Source organism: Macaca nemestrina, chromosome 3 (genome assembly GCF_043159975.1).
Source record: "Macaca nemestrina isolate mMacNem1 chromosome 3, mMacNem.hap1, whole genome shotgun sequence".
Classification (NCBI taxonomy): Eukaryota; Metazoa; Chordata; class Mammalia; order Primates; family Cercopithecidae; genus Macaca; species Macaca nemestrina.
In genome coordinates, this window is record NC_092127.1 from 170907621 (window position 1) to 170925050 (window position 17430).

The 17430-nt window shown below is 37.5% G+C and overlaps 1 protein-coding gene across 3 annotated transcripts in view; it reads right to left on the reverse strand.

Annotated features, from left to right (window-relative positions):
- Positions 1 to 2314: 2314 nt before the first annotated feature.
- Positions 2315 to 17430, reverse strand: part of LOC105487814 (TBC1 domain family member 19) — a 160398-nt gene continuing 145282 nt past the window's right edge. The window contains exons 18-20 of one of the 3 annotated variants that reach the window (XM_071093768.1): positions 15815 to 15930; positions 10442 to 10512; positions 2315 to 9460 (exon numbers count right to left, since the gene is read on the reverse strand). In XM_071093768.1, the coding sequence (XP_070949869.1) occupies positions 9386 to 9460; positions 10442 to 10512; positions 15815 to 15930 (262 nt within the window). In that variant the 3' untranslated portion in view covers positions 2315 to 9385. Of the gene's footprint in view, positions 9461 to 10441; positions 10513 to 15814; positions 15931 to 17430 lie in introns of those variants that run through there. The other 2 variants (XM_011751428.2, XR_011621410.1) reach the window with 2 other exon arrangements.

The following is a 17430-nucleotide window of genomic DNA, read 5'->3' on the forward strand; positions in this document are numbered from 1 at the left end:
TGCCCTTGACACAGCCTCAGGAAGTCCTGAGGACATGTGCCCAAGGTTGTTGGGATGCAGCTTGGTTTTATACATTTTAGGGAGGCATGCTTCATCAATCAAGTACATTTAAGAAAGACATTGGGCCGGGCGTGGTGGCTCACACCTGTAATCCCAGCACTTTGGGAGGCCCAGGCAGGCAGATCACGAGGTCAGGAGATCGAGACCATCCTGGCTAACATGGTGAAACCCTGTCTCTATTAAAAATACAAAAAATGGCCGAGACGGGCGGATCACAAGGTCAGGAGATCGAGACCATCCTGGCTAACACGGTGAAACCCCGTCTCTACTAAAAAATACAAAAACCTAGCCGGGCGAGGTGGCGGGCGTCTGTAGTCCCAGCTACTCGGGAGGCTGAGGCAGGAGAATGGCGTGAACCCGGGAGGCGGAGCTTGCAGTGAGCTGAGATCTGGTCACTGCACTCCAGCCTGGGCGACAGAGCGAGACTCTGTCTCAACAACAACAACAAAAAAATACAAAAAATGTAGCCGGGTGTGGTGGCGGGGGCGCACCGGTTGTCCCAGCTACTTGGGAGGCCGAGGCATGAGAATGGTGCGAACCCTGGAGGCAGAGCTTGCAGTGAGCCGAGACTGCACCACTGCACTCCAGCCTAGGTGGCAGAGCGAGACTCTGTCTCAAAATAAAAAAAAGAAAGAAAGACATTGGTTTGGTCCAGAAAGGCAGGACAACTCAGGCGGGGAGGTTTCAAGGCTATAGGTAAATTTAAACATTTCCTGGTTGACAATTGGTTGAGTTTGTCTAAAAACCTGGGATCAATAGAAAGGAATGTTTGGAGACCAAAGTTTTGTCATGCAGATAAAGCTTTTAGCTAGTGGGCTTCAGGGAGAACAGGCTGTAAAATGTTTCTCATCAAAAGTCTGTGTTGATTTTAATGCTGGAGAGGTATAGTGAGGCATGTCTGACCCCCACTTCCCTTTATGGCCTGAACCAGTCTTTCAGGTTAAATTTTAAGAGCCCTGGCTGAAGAGGAAGCCCATTTAGATGGTTGGGAGGTCTTAGAATTTTATTTTTGGCTTACATTCGAAATTACCACACAAGAGAAATTAGACAGGTAGAATCACCTATTTTATAAAAAGGGTTATTAAAACAATGTGAACTTATTATTTTCATATGTTACGGTTAATACAGTAAACTTCATTTAGCTGAGAGGAGATGGATTGTCTCTTATTGCTGTCACAAACTATGACCCACATAGGAGCTTAAAACAATACAACATTATTATCTTACAGTTCTGGAGGTCAAAAGTCCTACAATCAAGGTGTCAGTAGGGATACATTCCTTCTGGAGGGTCACATGGAGACTCCATTTCCTTCCAGCTTCTAGAGGCTGCCTGTATTTCTTGGCTCATGGACCCTCCCTCCATTTTTAAAGCCAGCTGTGTGACACCTTCAAATCCCTCCGTGACTCATACCCTTCTGTTTCTCTGTTTCACTTTCAATTGTAAGAACACTTGTCATTACATTGGGCCCGCCTGATAATCCAGGATAATCTCCCCATCTCAAAATTGTTAATAACATCAACAAGTCCCTTTTGCTGGTAAGGAAACATATACAGCGTTTTCAGGAATTAGAACTGAATATCTTTGAGGAATCATTATTTTTCCTATCACAGGAAGGATGGCGCCATTACTTTAAGAAAGAAGTGCTAACATTCTATTGTCATAGGGGGTACTGTCTCTTACCACATTTGATACTGAAAAAGCAATCACATGAATACCTGTATACATTGAAGGCCCAGCACAGTACCTTGCTCTGAGTAAGTATTCAATGTTTGTTGAGTAAGTATATGTACACCATATATCTAAGAAAAAAAGTTTTAAGGATAAAGAATAGTTGAATAAGTAATTAAAAACCATTTTCTAATTAATATGACAAAGGCATTGATAATACCTGAAGCCAACTGTTTAAGTTAAAAGGATAATTTTAAGAAGCCATGTGAATGATCAGCAACATAAAACTTAACCTATCTTCTCTGTATTTCAATATTGCTCCCCACTTCCTTCTGAATCCGTCTCACTTTCCCCTACTGTTTTATTTATTTATTTATTTATTTTGAGACAGAGTTTCACTCTGTCCCTCAGGTCGAAGTGTGGTGGCACAACCTCAGCTCACTGTAACCTTCATCTCCCAGGTTCAAGTGATTCTCCTGCCTCAGCCTCCCGAGTAGCTGGGATTACAGGCATGTGCCACCATACCCAGCTATTTTTTTTTTTTTTTTTTTTTGTATTTTCAGTAGAGATGGGGTTTCACCATGTTGGCCAGACTGGTCTCGAGCTCCTGATCTCAAGTGATCTGCCCACCTTGGCCTCCCAAAGTGCTGAGATTACAGGTGTGAGCCACCGTGCCCATCCTCCCCCATTGTTTTATACCTAAATTGGCCAAACTATTGTTTATAAATATTGAAAAATATTTGTTACACTTATTCAAGAAATAAGTACATTTCCTTTAAAATTAGGTGAGCTGCAACACTTCTGTATTCAATTGCAAGTTCTAGTCAGTGAATAAGGAAAGAAAAAGAGTATACGTATTTGAAAGAAACAAACCAAATTTTATTTATTTATGGATGACATACTGTATATATGGAAAATTCCAGGGAGGCTACAAAAAAGGATAGTAGAAGTAGTAAGCTTAGCAAGGTCTCAGGATGCAAGGTCAATATAAAATATCAATTGCATTTACATCTTAATAACAAAAGATTGGAAATTAAAATAAAAATACCATTATTTAAATACAATAGCATCAAAAAATGTGAAAGAAGTAGGGATAATTTTAACAAAATATGTGAAAGAATTGTACACTGAAAACTACAAAAGATTACTTTTGTAGTAATCTTTTGTAAAATTAAAGCAGATCTAAATAAATAGAGAGATACACCATGTTTATGGATTGGAGGACTCAGCATTGTTAAAGATATCAATTATTTCCAGACTGATCCATTAAGCCAATGCTATCTGAATAAAAATCAAAGCAGACTTTTTACTTCTTTTGGTGCAGATTAAAAAGTTCTTTAGAAATACGAAGAAGCTAGAATGGCCAAATAATTTTAACATACGTGAATAAAGTTAGAAGACTTACACTACCTGATTTCAAGATTTACTATAAAACTACAAAAATCAAGAGAGTGCAATATTGAAATTAAGTTAGACAAAAATTCATGAACAGAATAGAGGGTCCAGAAACCAGCCCATATACATAATCAGTTAATTTTATACAAAGGTAGTGATGTAAAAGGGAAAAGACAGTCTCTTCACAAATGGCTTATATTCATGTGCAAAAACAAAACCTCAACCCTTAACTTGCACCATACACAAAAATTAACTTGGAAAAAAAGGGATCATAAACCTAAATGTATGAGTTAATCTTTAAAGTTTCTAGAAAAAAACATAGGGAAAACAAATCTTTGTGACTTTGACTTAAGCAAAGATTTCTTGGAGAGAAAGCAAAAAATATAAACCATAAAAGAAAAAAACAGATAAATTGAACCTCAACAAAATTAAAACTTTTTCTCTTTAAAAGACAGTTAAGAATATTAACTATCTCATAGTTAAGAAAATTAACTCTCCTATAGGCTGGGAGAAAATTTTGCAAATCATATGCTGCATCCAGAATAAGGACTCCTTACAACTTTGTTTTGAGACAAGGTCTCACTCTGACATCCAGGCTGGAATGCAGTGGCGGGATCACAGCTCACTGCAGCCTTAACTTTTAGCCTCAAACTATCCTTCCACTTCAGCATCCCACCCCCACCCCCAGTAGCTGAAATTACAGGTGTGCGCCACCATGACTGGTTAATTTTTTTGTATTTTTTTTGAAGGGACGTGGTTTTATCATGTTGCCCAAGCTGGTCTTGAACTCCTGGGCTCAAGCCATCTGCCTGCCTTGGCCTTCCAAAGTGCTGGGATTATAGGTGTAAGCCACCACACCCAGCCTATAACTTAGTAAGATCATTGATTTAAAATAGATAAAAGATTTGAACAGATACTTTACAAAAGAATATGTATAAATGGCAAATAAGTATGAAAATATGCTCAATATCATTAGGATAATACAAATTAAAACCACTTATTAGAATGACTAATATGACAACACCAAGTGTTGGTAGTAAGGATTGGGAAATACGAACTCATATACTGTTGGTGGCAATGTAAAACAGTAGAACCACTTCAGAAGAGTGTGGAGGCCTCCTTCTAAGTTAAACACGTGCTTACACATAACCCAGAAATCCTACTCCTAAGGTATTAACCCCAGAAATATTAAGATATATGTCCACATGAAGGCTTGTGCACAAATGTTTATAGTAGCTGTATCCATAATACACCCAAACTGAAAACACCATGAATGTACATTAACAATGGTAAATAAACAAATTGTGAAATACTCATACAATGAAATCCTAGGCAGTAATAAAAAGGAATGAACTACTGATCACATAATATGGATGAATCTCAAAACATGCTGAGCAAAAGAAGCCAGACACAAAAAAGTACATATGGATGATTCCACTTACATGAAACTCTCGAAAAGATGAATCTAATCTTTACGGACAGAAGCAGATGAGTGGTTGGAGTGTGTATGGGGTGTGTACTCATCCACTCCAAGTGGATGAGTGTGTATGGGGGATTGGATGGGGAGGGGCACAAAAGGAACTATTTTGGGTGATGGAAATGTTCTATACCTTGATGTGGTGGTGGTGACATGGGTATATACATTTGTTAAGCCTTATAGAACTGTACACTTAGAATGCATTTTATTTTACATAAAATATACATATAATTTTATTGTACATTAAATTATACCTTAATAAAGTTAACTTAAATGAAAAAAAAGAGTGACAGAACCATTTCATTTTTCCCTCTGAAAATATTCTTTCCTTTTGGACTTCCAAAGGCAACTCCACAAGTCAACTTGGTGGGTAAAATAGCTGTGTGACACTGGATAGGCAAATTCCTTTATCAGTAAAATTAGTGAATTAGAATAGATGACTTCATTTGTTCATTCAATAAACATTTACTAAAGCCTATTATGGGACAAACACAATGCTAGATTCTAGAGATATATGGCTGAAAAAGAATCCAATTTTGTCCTCAAGGAGTCACAGTACAGTGGGAGTGAGGACAAGCTAACTTGATTATAATACATCTCATGTATATGTAAGGATTGAGGATTCATAAGAGAAGCAGTCTTCCCTGATGATGTAACACCTGAGATGCGTTTTGATGTACAAGTAAGAGTTAGGTAAAGAGGGAAGAGAAGGCATTCAAGCAGAGGAAGCCATAAGGGCAAAGGGCCAAAGGCAAAATATGTACCTTGTATTAGGTACTTCGAGTAGTTCAGTAGGTCTGAAATATACAATTTATCCTTGTAAGGTCATGGTTGTGTCTTGATTAGAAGAAGTTAAAATATATACTACTCTAGTTTGAGCAGTGTGTAGACAGGAGTTCTATACCAAATAATGATACCCCTATTATTGTGCATCACCTAAAAGGAAAATAACTGCCATCAATTACGATCCTTTTTGTTGCAAAGAAAATCCTTTGGGTCTTGTAAAAAAAACAGTTCAGAGGTAGACTGGTGCAGCACGATCTGGGGATCAACAAGGCCAAATGTGCAGCTTTTCCTTCTCTCCATTCCTAGACTGCAGCAGCTACACACCCTACATTCTTTCTTTTTCATATCTAGCTTCCCTGAAAGATTAAACCAAAGCTTCCTAATTAAGTTTCACTAACTCCCATTGGTCTCAGATTTTGCATTGGTCCTGAAGCAATCCCCTTGGCCAGAGGAACAATACATGGTGACTACTTGGCTAGGACCCAGAGGTCCTGGGGATGCAAGTCAGCCTCACCTGATGCACATGGGGAAGGGGTAGATCGCTAAAGAAAAATCAGAGCATTTGTGGAAGAAGGAAGACTAGATACAAAGGAGAAATTATGTTTTATAGAAAACAGATCCCAACAATTTCTGAGTAGGTCAAGGGATACAGACATATATGGACAAATTTCTGCTTGCATCTTCCACATTTAGGACAGACAAGTCAATGAAAACTGCCTTCAGAATAAAGTAACAAAATCAGAACAAATATCCAAAAAGCTATCAGTTAATACTATAAGCATCACATGAGTGGATGAACAGTTTTATGAGAACAAGGAGAAGGGCATAATTAATTTAATTTACAGGTTCCATGGTATCTTCACAACAGAGAAAAATTTTTGAGGGAGGCCTTGAGAAATGGAGAAGATTTTGGCAGAAACAAAATGAAGAGCCATATCTGGTTGAGAATCAGCATGGAACCCAGTGAGGCCGAAGTACAGGATAATGGGTCACTGTGGGAACATAAGAATGAAAAGGCCAAGCGATGAAAACTTTTTCCTGTTATGCTACAGAGCCTAGCCTTTATCCTTTAGGCAATGAGAAGTTGTTGAGTTTTTGAAGCATAGAAGTGGCACAATCAAATCTGCATTCAGAGAACTATAGGACTAGACTAGACTAGACACTTCTTAATGCAAGAAGGAAGGAGATAAATCTGCGGGGAGAGATAAAGCTAAATTCTGAAATAGAAGGCTGAGACAACTCAAGCTTAATGGTCTGTATTTTCCCTGCAAAATAGGAGGAGAGAGCACATACTGAGTGTGGGGTGTTGCGAAGTTAAGACAAGCTGGAAATTTCAATTAGCCAGAACACTGCATTACCAAAGCATTCTCAACAAAACCATTATTCAATAAACTCTTCCATACTATAAAGTCATAACGTATCACATTAGCGGGTGAACTGACATCCTGAAGAACCGCCTATTAGGCTACACCAATGCCAGTGTATCACTATTCACTCCAATCTTTGTAATCACTGGCAGAAGAGTTGTGAAGGGGGTGTCAGGGGTTGGGAGGAGATGGCACAGGAGGATGCAAGAGAAAGGAAGTCAAATGAGGGAGCCTAAGGAGGCGTGGTTAAAGATGGAGTGGACAGGTCTGGCGTGGTCACTCACGCCTGTAATCCCAGCACTTTGGGAGGCTGAGGCGGGTGGATCACTTGAGGTCAGGAGTTCGAGACCTGGCTGGCTGACATGGTGAAAACCCGTCTCTACTAAAAATACAAAAAATTAGCCAGGTGTTATGGCGCATGCCTGTAGTCCCAGCTACTTGTGAGGCTGAGGCAGGAGAGTCACTTGAACCCAGGAGGTGGAGGTTTCAGTGAGCCGAGATCATATCACTGCACTCCAGCCTGGGTGACAGAGCCAGACTGCGTCAAAAAAAAAAAAAAAAAAAAAAAGTGTGGGTAAGGCAGCCCGATGACCCTCAGTGCAGTGTTTTAACAAGCAGCCAAGAGCAGTGCTTGGCAGAGAGGGGTCTGGGGAAGCAGCAAAGTGGGTGGTTGTCAACCAAGTCTGGCTTTGGGATTCAGATTTAGAGCTACTGCCTAGAGCCACCTGTTTCAAATGAAAGGATCTGCTATGGCATGGTCCATTCATTTTTACAGACAGAGTCTTAAATTATCAGGTTAAATGATAGAAATGCTAATGAAATTGTGCAGTCTTCATCTATCATCTTCTACTACTTGTCCTTAAAACGTCATATACAAACTAAGTACCAACAATATCCTTCATTTGCTTGGTGCTTTGCAGTTTTAAAAATTACTTTCAAATATAGTATTTTCTTATTTGGTCCTACAGGTCCTTACCTACCTGTAAGGTAAATGGAGCAGATACAATAATTTCCTACCATTTGTTACCAGTCCCTCAACCCCAATTACAGGTAAGAGAGCTTAAATTATCTAGGAATTTACAGGAGGACCAAAATTCCCCCATCTGAGGACCAGAATTCTCCAGTCTAGTGTACTAGACTATTACATTGCCTCTTTTAAAAAAGCTAATGCATATTCTCCTAAAGAAAAAAGTCAAAGATGGGCATATCTGTATGCACGTGAACCAGATCATTTAAAACTCACTCTCTTCCTAATATTTAGCCATTTTCTGAGTAGATAATAGTCATGGGTGTGTGCTTTTCCTGTCAATTAATGTACATTCAGAAACAAAGAATGGCAAAGCATAGGATTATAACTGCATCACCTTCAAAAGCAATAAAATGGGGTTTATTAAGAATCAATCATGGAATAAATTGTTATTCAGCTCTTAGGAAATCAACAAGCATTTTTCCTAATATATACTGCCAAAAGAAAAGATTCATAAAATACATTTGGGTAAAAATAAAATTCTAGGCAATCAATAAGAGTATCAATCTACTGATTTAGTTTTAGTGAAGTGATCAGCATCTTAAATTTGACACTAAAATCAAAGGACAATAGCTTTCGGACTTTTTCGCCCACATACTTTTTCCTCCATATTACAGAAATGGTAGGTCTTTAGGAAGTAATACAAAATAAGACCCTTCACGTATAATAAAGCCCAAAATAAGGCTGATGCCTTGCATAATGTCTGCAGTTTAGAATGAATGCCTGCTACCTACTTTTAATCTCTCTCAGGGTCTCTGCCCCAGAAGTATACCTTGTGAAACCAAGCTTCAGCAAAAGTGAATGTGGTTTTGACTCCTCATTCTCTTGGGTGTCTTCCTTGCATAGTTACAAAGTAACAGAAGCTGGCAACAGGCCTTGGCAATGTCAAGTCTTCTAAGCAAGAGAAGGAAGGTTGAGAAGTGAAAAGGGATCAACTATAATTTTCTGACTTTCAGAGAGTCAAGCATAAAATATTGCTAGATGGAGACAACTGTATTCGACCTTCCCCAGTAGAGATGTTTAAAGAGAGAAATAAAATGGAGAGAAATGTAGAAAATCCCTAGGGTGTAAAAAGTTGCTTAAAACATCATTTAAGCAACTTTTGAATTCCTATTTAAAAACATTATCTTTTTCAAGTGTTCTCACACCCTACTCCACCCCTGGCTCTGAGTGAAGAGCAATTTATGAGACAAAACAATACATTATCTAGAGATAAATTTATAAACTGACGTAAAAGAATTATCCAAGAAGCTACATTACCTCTTGAAGTTTATTACAGTATCTTTAGTTCTTATTGCATATATTATTACATGCCATTTACAAGTCAGGATTATATATATATTATAATATTATATATATAATGCTCAATTTAGCAGAAGTTGTGTTTATTGCTTCTCTCTTGAAAATCAGCAGCATGCGATGCAATATTTGGTGCAGAGTTATTGTTTCAAAAAGTGAGAAACTACTTAGGTTTAACTGAAGAGGGAACATGATCTTTATTGGCTTATATGCAAAGTTTCATTTTGGTTTTATGCAGAGTTTGCATAGTTCATGATTTGTTTCTAATGAAAAACTAGATGTGTTGTCAGTGACTGTGAAGAAGATCAGGTGACAGTAGCAAACAGAAAAATTTGAAGAAGAGGCATTACTTTTAAAGTAGAAAGGTCAGCAAGAACTGCCTGAAACAAAAAATAAAAAGAATTATTAATAGCAAAGCAAAGTCTATGAGATAAGGTAAACATAATTACTATGTAATTTTGACGCTAAGCTCTTCTTTGGATTTGTCCTAAATCTTAGTACTAAAGCTACAACTTTCCTTCTCTTTTCAGAATATCTTAATGGTAGTGCATGTGCAAAATGGTAAAACGTGCCGCAGAAAATAACCTGGATGTTAGCCTCAGTCTTCTTCAAATATACAAGGTAGCAAGAGTTTATAACAGGTCTAACATTTCAACTTGCTTCTATAAATAAGCGCACATTATGATTCCTAGTCCTGTTATTCTAGTGTAAGGACTGACTGACTGCAGGAAGTCATTTTGAGATGGAACTAATGTTTATTCAGTTGCAAGATGCATAAACATCCTCTTCCCTTTAAACAAAAATGCAGGCAGCTATTTTAAGGAAAAATTTATATTTCTGTGAAAGATAACAAATAGAATAATACAGTAAGCACTATTTAATGGAACCATGTTTCAGGTATAAATTCTATCACTGAAAAGAAATCAGCTTTAAATAATTAACTCCCAATTTTAAATAACCAGAAAAGCCCATGTGTCTTCACTGTATCACCCAAATACATGCGCTCTAACTCTCTCAAGTAGTTTTCCTTCTGTGAAAATCATGCATCCACATGAACAATAAAAAAATGCAGCAGAAACCCCAATTGTTTCTACTAAAATTACCAGGTATCTGGTTTCCCATATGGTTATAATGGTTTCCTATAATAATCTTGTTTATTACTCCTTCATAAGAAGATTTTTGTCAAGTAATTAAAGAAATTTGAATCCTTAAGTATTATTAGCTCATAACTTAACAGGTTTTACCCGAGTTAAAAAATCTGGCTGCAAGTAATGCGTGTCCTATGCATCAGACACTAAAATGACAGCCTGGCAATCCCTCAGAAACTATTTCCATCCCATCTGAGTGAAACTTATCCTTACTTCAGCTGCAGCCAGTGATGTCACCTCCATCAGGTTCACTGCTCGGAAAGCAAACACGGCAGCTGCCAGCACTGGAAAAGAATGCACACTATTTCAACTGTTCGCCTACTCATCAGCCCGGCACGGTTACTGCTATGCTATGCCCAAAACCCACTGCATGGAAATTCAGAACTAGTGCTTTACACAACCGACCACATCCCCGCATTCTGAGTTAAGGTCTTATGATGAACAGAAATTGTCTGCTCTAGAGAACAGTGACTGATGGCCAGACAAACTGAACACCACAGTTTTGAGAAAAAGAAAAATTCAGTGTTCTTTAAAAAGGCCATTTTAAAAGTTATTTCCTTCAAATCTACAACTTAAACCGTTTTAAAATGGCATGAAGATCTAATGAGTTTTTTTTTTTTGTTTTTTTTTTAATAGAGATAAGGTCTTACTATGTTGCCTAGGCTGGTCTTGAATTCCTGGGCTCAAGTGATCATCCTGCCTCACCCTCCCAAAGTGCTGGGATTACAGGGGTGAGCCACTATGCCTGGCCTAATGACTGTCTTACGGATTAAGGTTTATTTTGGTGCAGGTATTTCTTCCTAATGTAGTAGAGAGGCTTCTGAAACGTTATATGGAGGCTGAATTTTTAAATAGATTATGTTTCATATGTACCAAGGAGGTGTCCTGATAGAAATGTGGCTTTAAAGCCTTTTCTTAAAAAATATTTTTATAATTTTTTGTTAAATTTTTATACACAACACTGAATTTCTTAAGAGTTTCACAAATGGATATATCTGTATGGAGGGCTGCTGTGGGATTGATACTGACATTTAATTTAATGTTGGCTACAGGAAAAAAGAAGTGAAACTTCAAAAAAATCCAAACATTACAAGACAACTTAAAGATCAATAATATACATTAAGTAGAAAACAACACTGGAGGCCAGGCATGGTGGTGCACACCTGTAGTACCAGCTAACTGGGAAGCTGAGGCAGGAGAAGTGTCTTGAGCTCAGGAGTTTGACAGCCTGGGCAACATGGCAAAAACCTGTCTCTTAAAAAAAAAATTAAAAATAACATTTGGATTATTGTTTCCATTAAACATATGCACATGGAAAAAGAGCAACGCTAACATGCAAAACTTATATAACCTACCATAAAACTCCATGTGAGGGAGTGAGTCATAAACAATAGAAGGACCCATTTAAAAGGCAGGTGACCCTGACAAGGAGATGGTACTGCTTGGAGTTAACTCTTGACTTACCTCCTTTTCTCTCCATCACCAGTGATGGTAGTGGATTCTCTACCCAACAAGTCATTGAAGTTTAGGAAATTAATGGTAAGAAATATTCAAAATACTGGGCACAGTGACTCATGCCTGCAATCCCAGTGCTTAGGGAGGCTGAGACAGGAGGATTGTGTGAGCCTAGGACTTGAAGACCAGACTGGAAAACAAAGCAAGACCCTGGTCTCTACAAAAAATTTAAAAAATAAGCCAGGCATGGTGGTGCATGCCTGTAGTCCCAGCTACTTGGGAGACTGAGGCAGAGGAATGCTTGACCCAGGAGTTCTAGGCTGTAGTGAGCTATGCTTGTGCCACTGCGCTCTAGCCTGGGTAACAGAGTGAGACCTTGTCTCGAAAAAACAAAAAACAGAAAACAAAAAAAATGAAAAAGAAATATTCAAAATTATTTGGAAGACTGGTTCCTAGGTATAGTGCATACCTAATGCAAACACATATATTTTTTAAAATACATTTTTACAAAGAGAATAAGTAATTCTCATACCAATTCTGTGAGTTAAATACTATTAATAGCCCATTTTACTAATATAGAGAGTGAGGCATAGTGAGTGCGGTGACACGTAGAAAATAGTAAAGCCAATACTCAACCTTGGCTCTGGAGTTGTGCATCTAACCACTATGTGAAGACACTATTGAGGCTGAAAGTAAGCAGCAACCACTCATCTCTGACATCATAATCTGTGTGCTTTCCTAAGAATCATTGGCTCTGCTGTCTATCAGAATGACTTTCCAGAGATGGCATGAAGGATGCTGCTACAGTGGTCGTGGTCATTGTGCCTGAGGAACAGAAGTCAGCAGCAACGCCTCTTAATTTCCCCAGATAAAGGCCAAGTGCAACCAGTGACTGGGAAGCACAGGCACTTTTCTAAGGGATAAGAGATTTTGGACAGTCGGGCAAAAAAGCATTAGAACTCCTTAGAGAGAAAAATTCTGGAGAAAAAGATGGGAATGGTAAAATTTTAAAAAGTCAAGTCAGCTGCAGTTAGTGAATATGTAACAGGAGATACAAGAGATCTGCAACAAAGGATTTACTCCTTAACTGAAATGGAGAAAACATGAATACTTTAAAGTCACTGAGTTTCATGTTTACAAGAATATCAAAGAAAACTATTTCTGTAGACCAGCAATTTTTTTACAGCTTCCTAATATCTGGAATAATATTTTGTATAGTGCAGGCATTTTAGCCGTTAAAGAATATGATTACTACTTCCTTTTTTGTATATAATTGAACATAGTTGCTGAAAGCTTGACAGGCTGGCCAAATTTTCTGCTCCAGCAGGAAAGAGTTTTACATAGTGGAAAACTGTTTCTCCAAAAGTAGATAAGAAGGGGAAAAAGAGCAGTTCACTAATTGACCTCAGCATCCAAAATGCTTATGTGCTCATAACCTTTATTTATCTTGGTGTCACATCACAGAAGTTCCTTTCCATCTGCTTCATGTTTGGTTTGCCCAGCCCTTCCACAGGACAGGCTTGTTTGCCAAGGGAGGAAAGGTCTACACTTTGGGATATTTTCAACTGAAATTATGCTTCATATGAAATATAGAGGCTCTAGTATTTTCTTTTGGTCTTATTACTTTAATTCTAAGCAATTCTATCAAGAACATTAAGATAACTTTGCTTTAAACTGTTCTTCAAAAGGCTCTAATTAATTCACAATTAAAGCCAGTGACATTTATGAAGACATTTCTCAAGACTGCATAGTAACCCACTTGATCAGAAAAACGTGGTTCCAGAATACTCATACCAAAGGTATAAGAAATAATCAAAACTAATTTGTATACATTTACATGAAATTATTTACCCTGTGGTTCTTTATCTGAATTCCATGGTAGGGGAGCTTCCTTCAGCCTAGTTCCATTTCTAGATGTTCCAGAATTCTTCCCTGTAGATTTTTTTAAAGCACTCAGGGAAAATGGGTGGAAGCAATAATGCAGACTACATTTCTACCTATTCTTCAGTAACCTTTTCATTAATTGTTGAGCTCACAGAAGAGTACCTGGCTTAGAGCAAATACAGTATTCAACATACATTTATTTCTCTGTTCCTTCAGTTTGCTAAGGGGTGATAAGGCACAGAATGAGAGAATTTAAATAGAAAGAGGGCTTGAAGGTTTTCTAATTCAACATTTCTTTCAAGGTATGAAACCTCTTGACCCTTCACATCACAGTTAAAGAACCCATTCTACTTTTTGAAAGTCCTAATTATTAAAAAGTATTTTCTTATACTGAGCCCTCCTTTTAAACATGCTTTAATGTCTCTTTAAAATGATACTGAGTGCTATACACAGTACTCTTCAAATTTTCTGGTACACTCAGAGGACAGACATTTGGTTAAAAGTCTACAATTCTCTCACTTGAGAAATGACAGGAGAAAACAAGGCTACTTAGCTTGGAAAATAGAAGACTTTGGGGACAGGCAAAAATGTGAGAGTAGAGAGAACATGATAATTACCTTGGTTTAACAGGAGTACATTTTAAAGAGCCATATTATCCAGAAATGAAATGGGCCACCAGGTAAGGCAGGGATTGCCCAATACTGAAGTGTCCCAACAGAGGATAAGAACAGCTCGTAAACAATGTTTAGAAAAAGTTATACTCAACAATCTTGAGGATTCCTTCTCTTGCTAGATTATATATGCTACTGCCATTCAGCCAAAAGAAATGAGGGCAGACCATTATTTCCTAACTCATATTTGTACAGGTTTTTTTAAAAATTGAGAGAGAAGAAAACTAGAAGTTGCTAAAAATATTAATCAGTGATATCTCTCATTATACCAGGGTAACTATCACCCAGGGACATATGCTACCCAGTATCTGTAACTATAGACTTCTCAGCATTCAAGAATATGTGAAGGCTGGGCGTGGAGGCTCACACCTGTAATCCCAGGACTCTGGGAGGCCAAGGCAGGTGGATCACTTGAGGTCAGGAGTTTCAGACCAACCTGGCCAACATGGTAAAACCCCATCTCTACTAAAAATACAAAAATTACCTGAGTGTGGTGGCAGGCACCTGTAATCTCAGCTATTCAGGAGGTTGAGGAGGGAGACTCACTTTAACCCAGAAATAGAGGTTGCAGTGAGCCAACATTATGCCACTGTACCCCAGCTTGGGCGACAGAGTGAGAGTGTCTCAAAAAAAACCAACCAAACAAACAAAAAAAACCCGAATATGTTAATATGGTACCTAGAGAATCTTCCTATCATATTCTTCTTCAACTAAGCTTTATTTCCACAGCAGCCCAGAGAGGTGATTTTATAATGCTATCAATTTAAGGTATGGAAACATTCTGCCAACTTTTCTGATTCCTATCTATTGTGAAAACATTGTAATTATTATTTGAATATCCTGATAATCTCAATAATAAAATAATTGAGTCTATTGTGTACAAGGGAAGCAAAATAATAGAATTAATTAGAAATATATGCCCTCTTTGTAATCATATAATTGCCTTGGGCATACATCTGTTGTAAGAACTGCTTAATTATTAAATAAAAGATGAATTTGTGACTTCCTGAAAAAAAGATGAAATAGTTTTTGGCCTGAGAGAATAAAAGGGGAAACTCAGCCACCAGGGAGGAAGTCAGAGACTGTTAGCAAAAAGGAAAAGGTTTTAACTTCTTTTATAAACAGACACAGAAGAGCTGAGGTTTCAGCCATGCAGGGAGGCTTAGCCTCAGTTTGGATCTTAGGTGTTGAGATGGGGCAAAGAACAGACTGCTAAGGTAGCAGGGGAGTCCAGAGGAGAATGGAAGTATATATACACTCTGCTGCACAGGCCTCATAGGTGCTGGGAGATAGTGAGACCTAGCTGGACTAAAAGGGGAGACAGAAAGGGAAGGGAAAATGAACTTTCCTGGGAGCTAGGAAGAAAGACTAGAAGTAGGCTGGTATTGTGCAGTTACATAAAAATATCAAGACTGCAGTTTTTGTTGGTACTTATCTTCAAAGCCAGATATATCTATTAATTGTTCATGCATTAGAAATGACAAATAAATTCCAGTTACAGGTGGTGAATGTTAGGAAGAAAAGGGACCTTATTATAGAAACAGCACGTGTTTTACAAACAAGCATTTACTCTTACCAGCAAGAATTTCCAGAGAGTTGTATCCTAGGATTCTATCCCATAAAAGCAAGAGCTGATCTGTAGCTAAGTATCCAGAGAAAGCTCGAACCATCCACTTAAATGATATACGAAGTCTATAAGCAAGGAAAAATAAAAATTAATTTACCACTGAAATTTTCTTATGAAAATGCAATATCAGAAGAACCCAACCAATTCTATTGTTAAGGTAACTCTTTCAAGAATCTTAGAAATAACCTGGGCATTTAAAACTTAAGTACTTTCTTGAAAACTGCAAAAGTGCAGTGATAAGAAACCATAAATCCTCAAATTAGTGGTCTCAAAGTATTAAGAGGAAGAATTACACATGCTGGGTCCTCCTTTATTCTAGAGGTCAGCCTTTATAAAACCCACTTCTACATTCTGTTTTTTAGAGTGTATACTACTTAGCTATCAATGAGCTGACCTTCTGATAGTCTTAATTCCAGGCAATCCAAAATAATTTGAATTTTTATTCAAAATACTTGAAAGATTGTTCAATGCCTTCATATTTTCTCAATTTAATAAATTATTTTCTACATTTCAGTCAAATGGCTATATAGGATGAATAAAATAAAATAACAAGTATAAGGACAAAAATAGTTTTAAAGCTATGAGACATTAGAAACAGATTTCTGATTTCAAACTCTTCATTTTAGTTAGGAGGTTATAGAACTCTGAAAGATCAGCCAGAAAATTCAATTAAATTCTATTTCACTAAAAAAATTCAAGATGTATGAGATCTCACTACTTACAAGTAGGTCATGTTACAATAACAATTTATCTCTGAAATCAGGAAATGAACTCTTTGGCCCTGGTGCCTTAAGAGATCAACTAGTTCCTCACATTTCTGTATTATCTATTAGCATCTAATATCATTTGACTGTCCCTGACAGGTGCTAGCCAAACTGCTTGCTGGAATTATCATATTATGTCAATAAACATCTGTGCTATTCTCTTAAAAGACAGAAAAGGACCCAGAGGTTGCCTTGGTTGGTGTCACTGTATTAATTATCTTAAGACTGAAAAAGATCCTCAAGTTTCAGAAATTCCTCAATACTGTCTAACTATTGTTCTAATATAACAAAGTACATGTAGGCACTAGTATTGACTAATTAAGCTTTTTGGGTGGTCTTAGAATATCTCTTTATATATACAAAAGAAACTTTGGGCCACTGGAATTTTAATAACTTACAAAATACATTTGAATTTAAAGTCAAAATTATTAACTTCAGCTAGCTTCATTTTACTCAAATTCTCATAGTGTCATATTTGAGGAATAGTGCCACACATCCCCACCCACCAATATAGAAATAACATAGCATAGCTTTTTAGAAATAAAGTTTATTGTGCTATAATTTATGTATAGTTGTCCCCCATGGTTTCACTTTCTGTGGTTTCAGTTATCCATAGCCAACTGTGGTCACCAACAGTCCAAAAATATTAAATGAAAAATTCCAAAGATAATCCATAAATTTTAAATTGTGTGCTGTTCTGAGTAGCCTGGTGAAAGCTCACACGGTCCCACTCCAGACATGAATCATCACTTTGTCCAGTGTATCCATGCTGCACATGCTACCCACACGTTAGTCACTTAG